Here is a 20,532-nt window from a genome sequence, read left to right as displayed (position 1 = left end):
TTCACTTTAAAGTATATATATATATATATGTGTGTGTGTGTGTGTGTGTGTGCATATTTCTCAGTTATCACTGAAGTTGCTAAGTAGAGACTATGCTCTCTTTGAAGATGGAACAGCTATCTAAGCTCAGGCCCATACACAGTTGTGAGTTTCAAATGCAGTCAGACATCACTTAATGACGAGGATATGTTCTGAGAAATGCCCCTTAGGTGACTTCATCATTGTGCAAACATTATATAGTGTACTTACACAAACCTAGATGGTATAGCCTACTACACATCCAGGCTATATGGTACAAGTCTTAGGGGACCACTGTCATATATGCAGTTGGTCATTGGCCAAAATATCACTATGCACCTGACTGTAATTTTAAGTTTTAAACAGTCACAGCCTCTTTTAATCCCGGCTGATGTTTCTGTTTTCTTTTTCTTTTTGTTTTCTGAGTAGCGTGACACCCTCAAAAACATAGTTATCTCATGATTTATTTGAATCCAGTCCATTCCTAATACCTCCATATGTTGTCCTTTTTTCTTTCTCACTTCCATAACACCTCTTCTCTATTTAATAGAAGTTACTTTGACCTGATGTTGCTTTGGTAAGAAAGCAATATTCTTTTCTGAGTTATTTTTCCCGGAGGAAGTATTTGCTGGGAGCTATATACTAAATTTGACCCTTACTCTAAGACTCCTTAATCTTTTCAGAGGTTTTAGCAATAGGTGGGATTGTCTTTTGCTTAATTTGACTCTTGCCAGCAGGCTGAGTTTTAAATGGTTTAAATCTCCATGACTCACTTTTTTGTTAGTTGCATGTATGTACCCTTAAACAACATCTCTCCCATTCCCCAGCCCCTGGTAACCACCATTCCACTCTGTGTTTTGGAGCTCGGCTTTTTTTTAATTCCACATATTAGAGATACCACACAGTATTTGTTTTTCTCTGTCTGACTTATCTCACTTAGCATAATGTCCTCAAGGTCCACTCATGTTGCTGCAAATGACAGGATTTTCTTTTTTCTCGTGGTTAAATAGTATTATATATACCACCTCTTCTTTATCCACTCATCCATTGATGGACATATATCTTGGCTGTTGTGAATAATGCTGACATAAACACAGAGTGCATAAATCTCTTTGATAACCTGTTTTTATTTCCTTTGCATATATACTCAAAAGCAGGATTGCTGGATTGTATGGTAGTTCTATTTTTAATTTTTTTTTTTAAAGATTGGCACCTGGGCTAACAACTGTTGCCAATCTTTTCTTTTTTTTTTTCTGCTTTATCTCCCCAAAGCCCCCCTGTACACAGTTGTATATCTTAGTTGCAGGTCCTTCTAGTTGTGGGATGCGGGACGCCGTCTCAACGTGGCCCGACGAGCAGTGCCATGTCTGCGCCCAGGATCCGAACCCTGGGCCGCCGCAGCGGAGCACGCAAACCCAACCACTTGGCCACAGAGCCGGCCCCTATTTTTAATTTTTTAAGGAACCTCTATATTGTTCTCCATAGTGGCTGTGTCAACTGTACACAATTATTCCCTTTTCTCCACATCCTTACCAACATTTCTTATCTTTTGTCTTCTTGATGATAGCCATTCTAAAAAGTATGAGGTGACATCTCATTGTGGCTTTGATTTTACTTCCCTGATGATTAGTGATATTGAGCACCTTTCCATGTGCCTGTTGGCCATTTAGGTGTCTTCTTTGAAAAAATATCTATTTAGTTCCTCTGCCTAGTTTTTAATTGGATTGTTTGTCTTTTTGTTTTGAGTTGTATGAGTTCTTCACAAATTTTGAATATTAACCTCTTATCCAATACATGGTTTGCAAATATTTTCTCCCATTTCACAGTTTACTTTTTCATTTTGTTGTTTATTTTGCTATGCAGAAGCTTTTAAGTTTGATGTAGTCCCACTTGTTGAATTTTTCTTTTGTTGTTTGTGCTTGTAATGTCATATCCAAAAAATCTTGGCCAAGATCAATGTCAAGGAGCTTCTTCCCTATGTTTTCTTCTAAGGATTTTATGTTTTCAAGTCTTATGTTTAAGTCATTGATTCATTTTGAGTTAATTTTTGTGAAGGGTGTAAGATAGGGATCCAATTTCATTGTTCTGCATGTGGTTATCCAGTTTTCCTAACACATTTGTTGAAGAAACCATTCTTTCCCCATTGGATGCTCTTTGCTCCTTTTTCAAATATCAATTAACTATATATACAGGGCTTTAATTCTGCGCTCTCTATTCTGTTCCATTGATCTATGTGTCTATTTTTATGCCAGTACCATACTGTTTAAATTACTATAGCTTTGTAGTATAATATCAAATAAGAAAGTGTGATGCCTCAAAAGTCTTCTATCTCATGATTGCTTTGGCTATTCGGAGTCTTTCGTGGCTCCATAATAATTTTAGCATTGATTTTTTCCTACTTATGTGAAAAATGCTATTGGAATTTTGATGGGGATTGAGTTGAATCTATAGATGACTTTAGGTAGCATAGACATTTTACCAATATTAGCTCTTCCAATTCATGAACACAGGATGTCTTTCCATTTGTTTTGTCTTTTTTGATTTCTTTCAGCAAAGTCTTTTAGTTTTCATTGTACAGATCTTTCACTTCTTTGGTTAAATTTATTCCTAGATAACGTATTGTTTTTGATGCTATTTTGAATGGAATAGTTTTATTTTTTTTTCAGATGTTTCATGTTAGTGCATAGAAATGCAACTGATTCCTTGTATTGATTTTATATTCTTGAATTTTACTGAATTCATTGATTTGATCCAACAGTTTTTTAGTTGAGCCTTTGGAATTTTCAGTATATAAGATGATATCATCTGCAAATAGCAATAATTTTACTTCTTCCTTTCTGATTTGGATGCCTTTTACTTCTTTGTCTTGCCTGATTGCTCTAGCTAGGACTTCCAGTACAATGTCGAATAAGAGTTGAGAGTGGTCACCCTTGTCTTGTTTCTGATTTTAGAAGAAAGGCTTTTAATTTTCTCCATTGAGTATAATAACTGTGGGTTTGTCGTATATGGTCTTTGCTATGTTGAGGTATGTTCCTTCTATACCCGACTATTGAGAGTTTTTATCATGAAGGGATGTTGTATTTGTCAAATGCTTTTTCTGTATTTATTGAGATGATCATATGATTTTTTTCTTTCATTCTATTAATATGGTATATCACATTTATAGATTTGTATATGATGAACCATTATATAATAACCTTCCTTGTGTCTTCTTACTGTTTTTGTCTTAAATTTTATCTTGTCTGATATAAGTATATCTACCCCTGCTTTCTTTTGGTTTCCACTTGCATGGGATATCTTTTTCCACTTTTTCACTTTCAGTCTATGTGGATCCTTAATTCTGAATTGGGTCTCTTTTAGCAGCGTATAATTGAGGCTTCTTTTTTATCTGTCCAGTCACTCTGTGCCTTTTGCTTGGCAAATTCAATCCATTTACACTTAGAGTAATAATTGATATGTAAAGACTTACTAATGCCATCTTATTAATCACTTTCTGATTGTTTTGTATTTCCAATGTTTCTTTTTCCCTCTTTTTCTGCCTACCTTTGTAGATTGGTTGTTTTCCATGGTGATATGATTTGTTCCTCTTTATTTGTCTTTTGTGGACCTACTCTCGGTTTTTGTTTTGTGGTTACCATGGGGTTTACATAAAACATTTTATAAATAAAATAATCCATTTTCAACTGATAGCAGCTTATCTTCAATCGCCTATGAAGGCTTCAGCCTTTTCCTCCTCCCTTTCATGTTACTGATGTCATAATCTACCACTTTTTATGTTGTATTTGTTAGCAGTTTATAGTAGCTATAGTTTTTTTTACTACTCTTTTCCTTCAACTTTTATACAATAGTTGAGTGGTTAGTACACTATCCTAATATAGAGTTACATTTTTCTAAGTCTGACTGTACATTTTTCACCATTACCAATGTACTGTGTACTTTCATATCACCAATTAGCGTCTTTTCATTTCAGCTTGAAGAACTCCTTTCAGCATTTCTTGTATGCAGGTTTAGTGATAGTGAACTCGGTCAGCTTTTGTTTGTCTGGGAAAGCCTTTATTTCTCCTTTATATCTGAAGGATAACTTTGCCAGGGAAAGTGCTCTTGGCTAGCAATTTTTATCTTTCAACATTTTCAATATGTCATTCCACTCTCTCCTGGGCTGTAGAGTTTCTGCTGAGAAATCTGCTGATGGTCTAAAGGGGTTCCTTTGTAGGTTACCTTTTTTCCCTGTGGCTGCCTTTGGGATTCTTTCTTTACCATTGATTTTTGACAGTTTCATTATAACATATCTTGGAGATCTTCTTGCATTGAGATAATAAGATGTCCTATTAGTTTCGTGGACTTATAATTCTGTCTTTCTCCAGGTTTGAGAAGTCCTCAGCTATTATTTCTTTAAATATACTTTCTGCACCCTTTTTCTCTTCTCCTACATTTCCGATTATTCTGATATTTATCTCTCTGATGGAATCTAATAACTCTGGTAGGCTTTCTCACTCTTTTTAATTTTAGTTTCTTTTTCTCTTCTAACTACAATTTCAAAATTCCTATCCTCTAATTCATTTACCATTCCTTCCATTTGCTCTGCCCTGCTACAGATGCTCTCTATTGCATTCTTCATCTCATTTGTTGATTTCTTCATCTCCAGAATTTATACTCGTTTCTTTTTTGCAATTGCAATCCCTTTGGTAAAGAAGTCATTTTGTTCATATTTTATTCCTGATTTCACAGAATTTTCTTTCTGAGTTTTCTATAACTCATTGAGTTTCTTCATACCAGTTATTTTGGATTCTTTATTGGTTATATCACAATATTCCATGTCTTTGACGTCAATTTCTGGAGAATTATTGTTATTTTCTTTGTGTGATGCCATATTATCTTGATTTTTCTTGTGACTTGTAGTTATGCATTTCTGCTTTCCCTTTGAAGTAGCAGACACTTCTTCAACTCTTTATCCATTGTCTTCAGCAGATGGAGTTTTATTTCTATTATGTGAGGTGTGTTTTTTTCAGTTTTTGTGAAACTGTATCTGCTGCACTTTTCTTGTTTCCCCTTGAGGGTGAATTTTTAATCTTTTGTGTCTATTCTGGTTCTTTTAATTCACCCAGCTGGCTTTGGAATCCTCTGTTGTGTTCCAGAAGGTGGCGCTATAGCTCAACTTTGTAGTTTATCCCTTGCCCATCAACTGCGGCCTCTTTACTGACTATGCTCCCAGTTTTCCAGAGTACCTTCTCACAGGTGCACTGGGGAGCACGCACAAAAAGCTGACAGTAGAGTTGAAGGCGATGTGGGTTTAGCATTTGGTGCATTGGGGGTGCCCATGGACCTGGTAGGGAGATTTCCAGGGATGGCACCCCGAGACATTGGTGGGTAGAATTTCTGCTGAGCACAATCCCTTTAACACTGTTTGAAATTCTTATCTGCCTCTTTCCCAATGTCCTCTGTCCCCCCAGGCTAAAGCTCCCACCTTACTACTCCAGGTGCTGGTGGGGAGAAATGGGTTTCTCCAGCCGCATCCCGCCCAGCTGGGGTAGCTGGGCTGTCACGCACCACTTTCCTTTTTCCCTGCGGGAGAGATCGCTTCTGCTGGATAAATCAGCTCCCTACAGTGTTTCCTTGGGGGAAGGGAGGTGCCAAGAAAGTTTCTGTTACCACTCCACTGTGACTAGATTCCTATTTTTTCTTTTTCCTCCAGTGTTGTGCTAGAGTCTCCCTTCGGGAAGGCTAGACTTCTGCACTGGCTCGTACATGAGTGCCTGCTTAGGCGTAAGCCACCTGACTTTTTGCCCAACTGTGGCAAGAGGGGTCTAGGCAGTTTTGCTGGCTCCGCTGGTTCCACAGCTCAGATGGAGGTTTGTCTGTATCTTACCAGCTGCATTGGTAAGTGAAATTCCTCTCTGGACTCTTGGAGTAAAAGTCCTAGGTTCCAAAATATCCACAAAGGTGCCTTTGTTTATGTATGATTGTCTAATTTGTTGATTAAAAAGGGGAATAAAAACGAGGAACATCTTATGCTACCAGGTTGCTATCACTTCTTCCACATATACTTCTTTCTTTTTTTTTTCCTAAGGAGGATTACCCCTGAGCTAATATCTGTGCCAGTCTTCTTCTATTTTGTATGTGGGTCACTGCCACAGCATGGCTGAGGAGTGGTGTAGGTTGGCACCAATAGCCAAACTGTGAACCCTGGACGCTGAAGCAGAGCACGGGAAACTTAACCGCTATGGCCTGGGGCCGTCCCCCCCCCATATAGTTCTTTCCATGCTCCATAGTATCTTGCTTTGTCCAGTGTTACTAATAAATTAATTAATTAAAAATTAGTGAAAGATAATAATAACGGTCACTAAGTGCCTACAATATTGCAAGCCCTAAGAGTTTCAGCTGAATTAACTTATTTCATAATAACTCTAACATCTCATGGTTATTAAGATTACCCCATTTTACAGTTGAGAAAATTGAGGCACGAGGAAAATATATCACTTGCTTATGTTTTCTTGGTTAGTGAGCGGTGAAGCTGGGATATGAACAAGGGCGACTGGCTGCAGAGACCACTCCCTAAAACACTATTGTGGCTGCCTTTCCAATCTAGATTAACACAATCTTGGAGGAAAACTATTTTTTAATGAAAGCATGAAAAATTAACAGTTTTTAGAATAAATTTATTACATATGTCAAACTCATTTTTCCCCCTTTGATGTATTTGGGAGATCTTTTCTTTCAGCAAATTATGATACTGTATTTCTAGAAAATTATTTGAATGCATTATTTCAATATGGTGCATTTGATGATAAAAATAAGGTAAAAATTATTTTCCTGCATTCATTAAATCTCAGATTGTATGAATGATTTTAATAATGGAACATAACGTGAGATTTTTTTTAATATGCCTTATATCATGCTTAGACGACACAAGGGCAATTTACTGAATGCTAATTAGTTAGTAATTCTATGGAATGCTTTGAGAAAAAATACATACGTCTCTATCTAGTTAAATTGTATTATATTCTCTAGACCATTGTCGTAAAACTAAAGTCTTCCCTAACCTATCATTACTAACATTGTTAAACCTAATTACAGCAGAACTGCAATTATTAACTGAATTCTTCTTTAGAACTCAATATTGGGCTTATTTAGTACTGAAGCAGGTGATAAGATCTTTTAGGGGAGGTTTTCACCGTCACACGTTACTATTACCTTGCACAATTCAGAGTAACCAAACAGGAAAGAGAAGTGATTTGTGTTTCATATATATACTGCTGTTCTGAGGAACAAAATAAGTTCATCTCTCTTTGGACATAGAAACATCTTTTCCTTCCCATCTGCTCATTTCAGGTAAAACATTTGCTGCATTATTTAATAATAAGAGCTGTCTACAGTGGGAATAAAACTTTTGTAGTCTTTAATTTTATTCTCAACTTTACTGCTAGTAGATGGGAGTGTATTAATTATTAGGATTTATATCAAATATTTTTTTCAGCATTGCCTTGGTCCAATATACCAAATAAACCAAAAGATGAATCATGCATGGCATATTGTACTCATATTTGACTTAACACTTTTTAATGGGGAGTAGAGATAAACTGCAGTATATTCAGAACAAAGATATTAGGGAACTGAGGATAGTCAAAACCATGTCATACACAAATTGGTTGAAGGGGGCAGGCTGTCCAACTTTTCGGACAGGATCCCCAATGGGGCAATGATAGCCAACATTAATACTTAATAGTCATAAAGAAGAATTAGAGCAAAATTTAATGGGAAAAAGGTGTTTTAAGAAATAACTTCTAAAATAAAAGAATTGCTATAAAAGTAACACTTGGCAATTTTTTAATAATAGTAATAACAGTGGAGAATTATATGGACTAAGAGTAAGAGTGTGATGGAAATATAAAGCCATCACTCTTTGGAGTATTCACTTGTATAACTTTAGCGTACAATCTTGCAAATCTGCAACTTGCTTTGTTCTCTGGTACATTAAAGAGTATAATGACCAAGAGAGAAATTTTTTAAGACAAGGTTTTAAACTAACTTCCTCCAACTGGAGATGCTCATCAGTGATATGAATTATTACAGATCAACTTCTCCTTTGGTTAGGTCTCAAATTCTTGTCTTTCTAAAGGTATTAAGAAGAATTCCTGGGTTCCAACCTAGCAATGGGTAACACAAGAATAAAGCCTGCATTTGTAGGTAAAGGGTGAGATTGACTTTCATTGAGAAAAACTGTTCATCTGACCAAGAAAATCTGTTCTTATATTCTACAAAAACTCTGAAAAAAGTTATATGAGTCCATTTCTTAATATTATAATAATTTTGTTCATAAAGTAAGCTATTTCTATGTACTCATAAATCTCATTAATGCTTCATTTCTTCTCAGAGACAATGGTGTTGGTGGTCATATGCTTCATGTTAGTGCTGCAACAAGCTGCAGGAATGGTAAGGATTTGACTTAGAAGATAGATTTTAAGCTCTAATAATAGGGCTGCCTTACCCATTACTCATGGTGAATGTTACACAGACAAAGATGATGTTTGCAAATCTCCTGGGATGGGGAGCAAAAGGAAATCTTCTCTGGTCATATAATACACCTGGTTCTCACCAATGCATGTATTCACAGTAATCAATAACTTTCTTACTGGTTAAAACTACTAAGCAATAGACAGTAGGTCAGCAATGAGCATCAGATGTGAAGTATAGCATGAATCAGAAGCATAAAGTAACTCACTGCTTGCCTTATAGAAATCCATTTTTATCATGAGTAGCTTATTCAGTTGAAGAATTTAACATATGCTTGAAGATATAGTTTCTAGACCTACCAAAGTGTATATTTGATATTACAAAGTCCTAAACAGCAACAGTTCAAAAATGAAAGTATAATTTTGGCTTCCAAAGTTTAGCTCACTCCATTTCAATTTAGTTCAATTCAACAACCACGTATTTAATGTCTACTATACCAGACACTTGCTAGATGCTAGGGATGGAGCAATAAATAAGATTAACTTGCTACTGCTCACATAACACTTCAGAGTAGTAGAGGATTTATGGGTCAACAGGCAATTTTAAAAGTATGATAAGTGCATTGCAAAGGTACCTATGGGGCTTCAAAGAACATTATTACTGAACATTTGCTATTTTTAAAAAATTCTAAGCACTTTGTATTTATCATCTCATCTAGTCCTGATGATAATACAATTAGTAGAATTTAGACCAGTGAGGAGAGAGGATAGAGATGGAAAAGGGAAGTATTTGAGGAAAAGGTTACATCAGGTCTGAAGTGTGACAGATAAGAGAGAGAGCATGAGAGTTTGAGCAGAAGCCAGTTTGGAGTATGAAGAAGTAAGAGACAGTCATGTTTGGTGGAGTTAGAAGAGATGAACTGTGGGATGAAGCTGGAGTTGTAAGAGGAGGCTCCAGTCTTATCAGACCTAAGCAATCAGGAAGCGTTCAAATTAGAGACAGACAGAGTCAGATTTGCATTTCAGAAAGACCACTCTATCATATGACCGAGGGCAACACAGGAGGCAGGGAGACTCGTTGGGAACTTGCTCAGTAATGTAAGTGAAATGTTATGATAGTGGCCTGTGCTTGATTATGGGAATGAGGATCTAATTCCAAAGTAGAAGCTACAGGATTCAGAGATTGATTAGACATGAGATGCGAGGAGAGGGTGACAACATCAGTTTGCATCACTGGGTCACTGGTGATGCCATTCACTAGAATAGAGGGCACCTGATGATGATCAGGCATAGAGGGGAGCCAAGGATGAATTCGTCTGGCGCAGGTAGGTTTCAGGTGAGTCGTGAATGAGATCTGAGCTGGAGATAGAGGTTTGGGGGTCATCAGCGTATAAGTGACACCGAAACTGCAAAGGTGGAAAATGTATAAAGTAAAAAAGGAAAGAATACTGAAGAATACCAAGATTGAACAGTGAGCCAGAGGAAGGGAAGCTTAAAGGGAAGGAGACTGAGACGAAGAAATAGCAACATCACAAAAGTCAAGGGGAAAGTGATTCAAGAAGAAAGATGTACGCAACATTTCCCAATGCTACTGAGACAAATAGCATAAGGAATGAAAAGTTTCCATTATATTTACCATTGATGAGGTTGTGATGGTCTCAGCAAATGCCAGTTCAGTAGGGTTGTGGGGACAGAAGACAGAATGTAGTAGGTTGAGAAACAAGTGGAATGTGAACAAGTAGAGAAAGATATAAGCTTTTAGAAAAATAGGATATATCCCACTCCTTGCTGAAAGAGGAAACTCAATGAAGAAATGAAAGATCTGCCCCGTAAATTTCTACTTCCTTTTACCCTCCTTGACTATAAGAACAAGTAGGTTAGGTGGTGTAACAGGAAAAAGGAAGGTAGTTTTATACCCTTGAAGTTTAGTGATTATCATAATTTGACTTCTGTATTTATTTAAAGGGATAGTGGGTTTGACTTCTAAAGAACTGAAGCTTTTACCAGACTAGGATGTTATTTGAGTAAAACAAAAAGAAGAAAGCATCTTCCATATTTCTCAAAAGAAGATAAGGAAAAACAAGTTTTCCATAGTTGGTTACCATCTTTGTGCACCGTGTAGGTAGATTAGTATCAGCACATGGGAAGAAGAATTTTAGCTAAAGTTTAGAAGTGCTATTTCCTAAGTGATCATTGCATTGTAGGTGCCAGTCTCTTGACCCGGAAAGACCCTAGGATTTATTTAGTGTCAAAAGAATTTGTTCACATTCTGGCATTTTTGCTCACTGATTTTGTAAGTTTAGATAAGAGATTTTTAAAATGTCTAATTTCCATCTATAAAATGGGCATGAGTTTTAGTCAATCCTGCCATTTATTCTGAGCAGTGTCCATTAAGGAGTGATTTATTTAGTCTAGAATATCTCTGAACCTTAATTTCTTCATTTTTTCCAGTCAGATAATAATTCTTACCACAATGGGGTGCTTTGAGAAACAAATTATATAATAGTACTTCCATAAAGTGTAGAAATTAAAATTCTTTCACAGCTTTTTTAAGATACAGGGAAAGAAAATGTGACAATATATTAATGAATGTTATGAATATCCCCAAAGCTGAGTGTGATGGGTCTGCTGCTTAGTACTCACAGTGTTGGCCTCCAGGAAACCCATTGCACATTCAAGGGTCTCAGTTATCATTTGCTTTTGGCTTCTTAATCGTGTGAGCTATAACTTTAAGAGCACGTTTGGCCTTCTGCCCTCTTGTTATTCACATAGCACTTTAAAACATCAGGGACTATTCTTGCTGCTTTGTGTTTGGTAATGGTGTGATTGGAAAAGCAATAATGAGAAGGTCAATGTGAGGTGATGTCTGAGTAAAAGGATGCATTACTGCAAAGAAATTAGACGCTAATTCAGTTATTTAAGCAAACTTGCCCAGCTTTAGTGGTGTACTTAATATACTCAAATGCTTGTGATCCTCTGAAACTTATTTTCAGAACGTCTTTTGTGGGGTTTTTTTGCCAAATACTTCCTTTGGGTTTGATCAGTGAGTCAAAAGATGTTATTAGCAAATCCAAGAAATAAAAAAGACATATGAGCACACTGATAGCAAAATGCTTAATGTGGTAAGCTGTTTTCGAAAAAACAATGGTAGCTTCCATATGTTGCCGTCATTATTAAATGAGAGCCTATAAGCATAAACGGTATGTTATCTGTTTATTAATTTGCACTTCTAAGTTTAAATTAATTGGTTTCTGGATATAATGAAAAAAGAGATTCTCCATAATCCAGTCAACCTTTCTGAATCTGTTCTTTCCTGGGTAAAACAAGGCACTTCTTTCACTCAGAGTCTAGATAAGGATCAGAATTTAACACAGATGTTTTCTTTTGTTCCAAATTTATTGAGATATAATTGACACATACACATAATTGTACAACATGTTGATTTGTTACACTTATATATTACAGATGATAACCACCATAGCTTTAGCTAACACCTCCATCATGTCACATCATTACCATTTCTTTTTTCAACCCAAATGTTTTCAGTGCATGAGCATTAATGAAGCGATATTTATAGAGGAAGGAACAGGGTTGAAGGAACAAAGGTAGAGACCAGCAGCAGTGGAAAGCCTTTCCACTGCTAGGCCTCAGGGACTAAAGGAAGAAATAATGTTATGGAGTTTGAAGCCAAAAAAATGGGATCAAGAATGGAGATATCTACTCCAGAGATGGAGTGCAGAAGTAGGAAGGGAGTGGCAAGAAATGTGCCGACCTCTACCCCATCTCAACCCTCTATTTTCCTACCAGTGCCTCCCTTTGATTCACTCTATCCAGAAAGCCTCAGTAAGACAAGTGAGCCCAGGGCGTGCAGACCAGAAAGGTCAGCTCCAGCCCACAGGTCAGGGCACAGAAGGATGGGCAGTACACAGGTTGGGCAGTACAGCAAGTAGAGAAGAACCAGCACAGCATCTACTAAATGATTTCTGGGGTTTCTTTCAGCTTTTTCAGTCCATAATTTTTAATGAGTAATTTTTCCATTTTTAAAAAATATGTTGCCCCTTAGTTATGCTCTTATTTAGACAGAAAAGGATAACAATTTCTGAGGGCGGTTTAAACATAAGTATGCACACAACTCATAATCTCTATAAGATACTGAATACAGTTGGCGGAGACACCCCAGAATGCCACTCATATTGTTTAATCTAAATAATATCTGGATCTACTATAGCCTTCTTACATTTCTCTGTGGTTTTTTAAGCCTGAAATTCTCTGCATTTTGAGTAGATATTTCTTGTTGGATATCATATGGCTCAAATTCTCTTTGTGAGTAAAAGGTTGGAACTATTTTTTTGTTCTATTGGCATTTTCTGGTGATAATTAGGCCGATGATGAGGACTTTAAATTCTTGCATGTTATAGGATAGGATCGTGTGTAAATAGGTCTTGTGGATCAAATTAATCTATTATTGAAGGCAAAAAATGGTGATATTCAAAAGGACAAGCCCAAGTTCCGCGCAATTTTATGAGTCAGACTACTTATTGATTCTCAAAGCATGGTCCCTGAGAACCTGTTGGAAAGGCAAATTCTCTCACCCCACCCAGTCTTCCTGAATCAGAAACTCTGGGGGTGGAGCCTGTAATCGTGTATTAACTAGCCCTCTGGGTGAGTTTGATGTTAAAGCTAGAGAACACAAAGCTAAACATTTTTATTAACTTCCACATTGAAATAAAGCAATTGTAGTTCTGTTACTTTGGTTTTCAATATGGTAACATTGTCCTTAGTAACTTTTTGCTTCATTTTAAAGTCAGATATCTCAGTTTCCTCTTTATCCACCCGTCATCTATCAATCCAAATGGAGATTGTTAATACACACAATGACATGAGAAGGATGGTGAAGCCCACTGCTTCCAACATGCTTAAAATGGTAAGTTTTGTCATGTTGATGGATCGTTATCAACTAGCATTTAACCATTTAGCAATGGACGTTAAGCTAGGATCTACATATGTGAAATGCTCTAATCTGTTTATTTCACTAGAAAGTTGACCTGTTGGCTGGTGGTTAAATGCAACACCCTGCGTTTGAACTGAACATGTTGATTCTATCATTCTAGGATGAAGATATAATTAATGGACCAATGTTGTGGAAGAAACCCTGTAAATTACCTAACTTGAATAATTAGATGCCAAACTACAAATGAAAACTTAAACTGTATAATAAAATATGGCATATAGGTCTGGAATATGAGAGTCCCACTCTTTTTGGCCATGATCAGATCATTTGTTATATAATGTGAACAGATTTGGACAACACATTAATAAAAGGAGCATATACCGAAGATGTTGATTAGCATGGTGCAGAGCCTGGAAACCCAAACACAATAAAGTAGGAGATAATTTGGGCTAAATAAAGAATATCCCAGGAGGATATGATAGTTGACTCTAAGATAATTACTTAATCTAGAGGAGCCTCAGCTTTCTTGGCTATTAGTGGGAATGATACTTCAAACTTTGTTCAATCTTTGTGAGGATTATTAGAGAAATATTAAAGTAAACATGTAAATAAAGTGCCAGTAACATATGGGATGCGAAATAGAAATTAGTTCCCGTTTCTCTTTTCAATTCAAGTATTTAAAGTGTTATATGACAAATGAATTAGATTTCCCAAAGGGCTGAGCTAGAATCAACAAATCATAGGTATTTGGAGGCTATACTATACCTCAATAGATTAAAAAAATCTGTGTAGCAATTAATGCTACAGTGAGCTGTCCTAGAAGGTACTGAACACATATTTCAATTATGGTCAAAATGAGTATTTTTTGGAAAGGATTCCTGTAATTAATGGGAAATAGAATCTATTATCTTTCTGGTTCATTCCATTTCTGCGACTCTATGACAGTCGGTTCTTAATCTAGGCTATGGGAAGGAATTTTTCCAGTGAGCCTCATGTCTAGCTTCACTTCTGAGAAAGTGTGTTGTGCCAAATGCACAGGATAAATACCTCATGACCGTAATAAGTAATTGGAATTGCCTTCCCAAAGATACAAGATAAGTCTGCTCTATTCTGAACATTTCTTCTCATCTTAGCTTGGGACATTTTTTTTTTTCTTCCTTTAAAGGAATGCTAGTAATCTTGGCTTAACTTGTCTGAATTACGATAATACTAAATCCCTATTTGCATTGATTTTCCTAGATTTTTTTCTATTTTGTATATGAGATAAGGGTGAGCATTTATTTTTCCATACATTTTGTCCTTCACACTGTTGTATTTCATTTAGTATAACACAGTCTTACTAATGCTTACTATAACATCCAATGTATATTAACATATGAAGACTACTGCAGATGCAATAGACATTTTGGGGGGAAAACAGCGCATATTTAGTCTCATTTCTAGTTAAATAGCCATAGCCCCAAGCTAGAAAAGAAAAGAATTATCACCCGTATTGTCTATCTAAAAGAGTGAGCCTTGGTTTTGAAATATTTATTTTCCTGCTAAGAAGATGGCTATTCTTTTTCCTAAAATATTTCACCTGTGACCCACATATAGAAAGATACTTCCTAGTAACTAAGTCATTTAGGAAAGCAAGAAATGTATCTTTTGTTAGAACAATGGAAAAATAAGAAATTCGGGAAAATAATTCATCAGATAGGCATTTGTTTTCAATATAATCATCCACATCTCCATTATCTCATGAAAGCTTCGTATTTTCATTTCCAAATGTTTTTCATTTATTTCAAGATGTGGAATCATGAAGCTGCAAAGAATGCTGAAAAGTGGGCAAAAAAGTGCACCCTGACTCACAGTTCTTCCTCCAAACGAAAAATTAGCTGTAAGTCAAGCTTCTCCAGTGAATGATATGTCATTTTATAAAAACTAAAAATTAACTAAAAATCATTGAAGTAGCAGACATGGCAGTTTGGGAAAGGTGATCTAATTTTTGTCTGTTGGTTTTAGCTTTATCACCTGTCACAGACACACACCCTGCTTCTTTTCTTATTGTCCTTCCATCTTTTTAAAACTCTTGTCCTAAAATCTCTTTACTCCTGCTACTCCAAGTCAAAAAAGTAAAATGAGTCGGTAGGGATCAAAGGCAAAAGCTTTGAGGGAGGAAAACAACAAAAAATTGTTTGAAGTACTTTTTTCTGAAGTTAAGTCTATTTAGATACTCATCATCCTTATTTAGCCACATGCCAAATTTATTCCTGAAATGCAAAAAAATCTCCCACTTAACACAGTATAGTCAAAGTTACCAAACCACAAGCTCCTGGTGAAAATAATTATTTCTTTCAGTATAACTTTCCAGAACATAAGTGTAAGTGGTGTTAATGTAGAATTAACCCCACTCCGCCTGTCCATTCTACTCCAACCTATCTTACTCGTTTTTACTAATATCTGGTCAGCCTCCACCTCATCACATACATGCCATTGTCACTCTTGCATCCATGGCTTTGATTTTCTCATTTTCCTACTGGATAACCCATCTCTATCTGATCTATTTGCTCTCTGCTTCACATGTGCTCCCCTTATTTCCTTAGCTGAAGAGCCAAGGATCAAAATTATGTCTGAAACTGTTTTTACTATCCCCTGTATGCATATCATGAAGGCATAGCAGATAAGCAATACTTACCAATTCACAGTGTTTATCAGTTTACTAGTGTTACCAAAATGATGACTGTGATTGCATGAAACTACATAATCAGTTTGAAAATGAATTACTGTTTACCTTTAAAAAAGAGCTATTCCTAGGTTGCAGGAAAAGTGATTCCAATTCACAGAGCCAAGCTGTTGAAATTGAAATTGGATATCTCCCATAGGTCAGTTGGTGAAAGATGGCTGCACATCTTTGGGAGGTGATATTGATCCCCAAAACTAAAATGTAATGTTTTAATAGTTTTCATTGAGGATTCTTCACTAGTGGTTTAACTGTTGGTTCATTGTTTTTTCTAATTTTTAGTTGCTGGCTGTGGGGAGAATATACTCATGTCCAGTCGTATCAAATCTTGGCCAGATGTAATCCAATATTTTTACGAGGAACTTAAATATTTTAAATATGGATTTGGACGTACTCGAGCAAATGTTAAAATTGGCCATTACACCCAGGTAAAAATGAAATGACAAAAGCTTAATGTTTCTTGTCCTCTACCATCCCAGAATTACTTTTTCTCCTGAGTTTATCATGGAAATGCCAAGCACTCATCTGAGCTATGTAATCTTTATGTGAGCATGAAAGCTCCCCTACTTTATAAAGTATGTGCTACCTGTTAATATACATAAGCATCTGTCTACTATTTCTTGGATACCCACAAACACTTATCTCATCATTGTGACCTTGATTTGCCACAGCAGATTTTTTGAAATGATAGTTCTGGAAGTAAAGTGATGAAATGAATTCGATTATATTTAAGCAACAGTAAATGACCTTTAAACAAAAGTCTTGAAGTCTTTTCTCTGGGCCAGTCACAGGATGAAATGCTAAAGAGAAAAATAATCAACAATATTAGACTCATATATCCACTTTTTTTTTTTAAAAGATTTGATTTTTTCCTTTTTCTCCCCAAAGCCCCCTGGTACATGGTTGTATATTCTTAGTTGTGGGTCCTTCTAGTTGTGGCATGTGGGACGCCGCCTCAGTGTGGCTTGATGAGCGGTGCCATGTCCGCACCCAGGATTCGAACCGACAAAACACTGGGCCGCCTACAGCGGAGTGCGCGACCTTAACCGCTCGGCCATGGGGCCAGCCCCTTATATATCCACTTTTTAAAATTTTTGAATAGATAATTTTTGTATTATATTAAAATTAAAGAAAAGTTATATTGGGGCACCGGAGATTATCTGCACAAAAACACAACGACAATAAGCTTTTTTTCTTCTTTTTCCTGCAAAAATCAAATTGCTTGTAGGTGACTTTCTCCTCATTGCCCAACACTCCGTTGTCTACATATTTATGAATTTGGGAATGAATCACTGTTATAACAAAGGTATCATGAATGCATAAAGCTTCCTTCGATGTTAAATGAAGCGCTATAGTTGTAAGAGAGATTTTAAAAGAATAATCATCAAGTTTATAGGGAAATTTAAAATATCTGAAGCCTATACTTTTCAGCTTTTAAAATTTCCTTCATTGATGATTTCTAATAAGCAGTTAAGAAACAAAAAGCCAACAGTGTGAACACTATAAATTTAATTAAAATGACTTGATTTTAAACTTTTCACTTACAGCTTGTTTGGCCCACTTCCCACCAGCTCGGCTGTGCATTAGCCTACTGTCCTCACAAGACTTTAAAGTATTTCTATGTTTGCCAGTATTGCCCCGGGTAAGTACAGTGCAAGAGATCCTTTTGGTCATATAGTAGGCCAAGTGGCTTGCACCTTGAGCTATAATCCAACCCCTTTCATCAATCTGAGGTTCTAGGGTAGCTTCATGGAGAGCCTTGAAGGCAGGTTTTGAAGAATGGAGAGACTTGGGAAAGACAGGAAACAACAAGTAGTGCATTCTCAGGGGTGATAAACCATGGGGATATCGATAGCATGGTGTATAGAGAATGGGCTCTGGGGGCCACAAGGTTCAAATACAAACATTGGCTCTGCCACTCACTAGTTGTGTGACCTTCAGTTCCCCAATAACATAATAACATGGAGTTCCTTTTTTCTTATCTATAAAGAAGCAGTGGCAATACATTTCTTGTAGGATCTTTCTGAGGATTAAATATGAAAAGCTATGTTAAGTGTCTAGCATCGTTCATGGCACATAATAGATTCTCAATGAAAGCAAATTCATCTAATAAAGAAGTAAGTAATAGTCTGCATAATGCTAATACCAAAAATTCTTAGGAACCTTACTGCAAACCTGTCTTCTGGCTGCACGCCTTTGGTCCTCTGTAAAGGCAGTGGGAGTAAAGGCAGTAGAGTAGGAGATGGAACCCCATCTCCTTTCTTCTGCATATATTTATATACTACCAATTTACCTGGAAATTGTCTCTGTGGCTTCACCCTTCAAAAATCCCTCCTCTTCTTTCCTAAGCTCTTGAGACTCTTGCTGTATATTCCACTCCCATGGCACAATCCTATATTCCTTAATGTTGTCACTAATTCTGTCCTTCAAAAATTTGATTGCCAGGGGAAACTATGTGAAAAGAATGAATACCCCATATAAAAAAGGAGAACCATGTGGAGACTGCCCTCATCATTGTGATAATGGGCTTTGCAGTAAGTAAGATCCATTCTGCATCTTTACGTGGTGATGTCTACATGGACACTGACGTTACTGAGGATGACTGTGTCAGAATCTGCCCTGATAGATATATGCCCCCATTCTGCTTCTGGGTCTTCCTTTTCCTACATCAACCTTTTAGACCTTGGCAATAAAACCAGATCTAAAAATGAAGTGGTAAGTTCAGCTGCCATTTGAGAGTAATGATGACTAAAACAATACAGACATGAGGTAGTCATTCAGAGCAAAGTTAACCCAAGCCAAAGTGGAGATTAAGTTTCCCTTTAAGTCCTTCTTTTTCTCGGTGAGGGAGGGAAAAGGCAAAAGTATAGAAACCAACTGACTATAATATCAGACAGGGTCAGGCCTGATTTGGTTTTGCCCCTAAACAAAAGGGAATATGTAAAAAAGAAACTTAATATTGTGCTCCCCAGTGTGGCTACCCCTTCCCTCTGTCTCACACACACACATATGCACACAGTCAGAACTCAGACACACTCTGCCAGTTCCATCACTTGATTGCTCCCTAACAGCTGCATTTCACTGGAAGCAGGCACCTGAAAAAAGAGTGTGGGGCTATTTTAAGAAAATGTTGAAGGTTCCAGCTAGTCTTCTGTTAATCCCCAGACAGTACACACACACACACCAGAGCCACTGCTAGTAGAGGATGCTATTCCTTCCTGTGGTTTGTTGAATGGAATGGGAGATGGATTTGTGTTCCCCTTTGGTACCCTTGTCCCTTTGTGCAATCCACTCATCACACAAGCAGATATGATAGCACACAGACACACACACATATACACACTGGGCTAAATAAGTAACACCTGAAACATATTGGGAATTAAGGTTATTTCTGTTACTGTGCACCTTATTGGTACAAGACAGGAAACTTTATTTGATTTTATAAAGCTCTAGCTGTGTAAACTCTATATCTGCTACATAAGGTATGTCTGTTAAGCCGTTTAAAACTGTTACATATTATTATGTACTGAACTTTAAATAACAGAATGTCCAGAGTAAGTAGATTTCCCCTGAGATAATACAGTTTTGGGTAACTGATAGTTTCATCCAAGAAGCAGCGTTTTATTTGCCTTTTATTTCATTTTAGCCAATCCCTGCATGCATGTGAATAAGTACTCAAATTGTGACGACTTGGTTGGAAAACACGGCTGTGATACAAAAGACATGATGGAAAGCTGCCCGGCCACCTGCAAATGCCCCACAGAAATAAGATAGAACATCTTTAATGGTGCAGTTTCTTCTTAAGAGCAAAGTGACTTCCCTTAAAAAAAAATGACTGTAAAAATTTCATATCTTCTTTTATCAGTTCACACGTTTTGAAAAAGTCTTCTATTGAATACATCCTCTTTCATGAATTAAATTTGATAATATCTGAATTTTAAAAGGTAATAAAAACAGTAAATTCAGTAACTGTGAACTATAGATATGAATGTAATGTTGACTGTAATAAATTATTTAGTCATCATAATTGATAACATACTTAAAGCTTTTGTGTAACTCTTATGAATAAACATGCTCAAATTTTTTTAAAACAGCTCAGAAATTCTTTTTTTCACTAAGACTTTAAAAAAAATGCATTGATGAGGATATGCACCTGCATCCCTGAAGAGCTCTGTTCTGGTTGGCATCTGTAGGCCAGAGATAATAGGGGCATATGCTGACCTCAATGATAATTAAAAATATATACATATCTAAGTTTGTTGGCAGAAATGTGAAAGAAGTTGCCATAATGATAATTCACAAACACTTACCCAGGTGCTGGACCTAAACCAGTTCATAGATTTGGCCTCCCCAATTGAAGGGGAGTTCACATTGCTAGAGAAAGCACCCAG

The 20,532-nt window shown here is 36.6% G+C and overlaps 1 protein-coding gene across 1 annotated transcript; it reads left to right on the top strand.

Annotated features, from left to right (window-relative positions):
* Positions 1-7,260: 7,260 nt before the first annotated feature.
* Positions 7,261-20,234, top strand: LOC100629418 (cysteine-rich venom protein-like). The gene is made up of 8 exons (XM_023625071.2): positions 7,261-7,347; positions 8,390-8,448; positions 13,273-13,392; positions 15,208-15,298; positions 16,424-16,569; positions 17,689-17,783; positions 18,587-18,675; positions 19,788-20,234. Exons 2-8 carry the CDS (start codon positions 8,395-8,397, stop codon positions 19,913-19,915), a joined length of 723 nt encoding a protein of 240 aa, XP_023480839.1. The 5' UTR covers positions 7,261-7,347; positions 8,390-8,394; the 3' UTR covers positions 19,916-20,234.
* Positions 20,235-20,532: the final 298 nt, after the last annotated feature.

This window comes from Equus caballus, chromosome 20 (genome assembly GCF_041296265.1).
Source record: "Equus caballus isolate H_3958 breed thoroughbred chromosome 20, TB-T2T, whole genome shotgun sequence".
Taxonomy (NCBI): Eukaryota; Metazoa; Chordata; class Mammalia; order Perissodactyla; family Equidae; genus Equus; species Equus caballus.
Note: the sequence above shows the minus strand (reverse complement) of the source record. Positions and strands in the feature narration are given on the sequence as shown.

Bases quoted from the DNA above. Each gene is read 5' to 3' on its own strand.
- LOC100629418 (XM_023625071.2), top strand. From the start codon at position 8,395: ATGGTGTTGGTGGTCATATGCTTCATGTTAGTGCTGCAACAAGCTGCA. The intron at 8,449-13,272 runs GTAAGGATTTGA...TTCATTTTAAAG, and splicing joins TGCAACAAGCTGCAGGAATG to TCAGATATCTCAGTTTCCTC. The intron at 17,784-18,586 runs GTAAGTACAGTG...TTTGATTGCCAG, and splicing joins GTTTGCCAGTATTGCCCCGG to GGGAAACTATGTGAAAAGAA.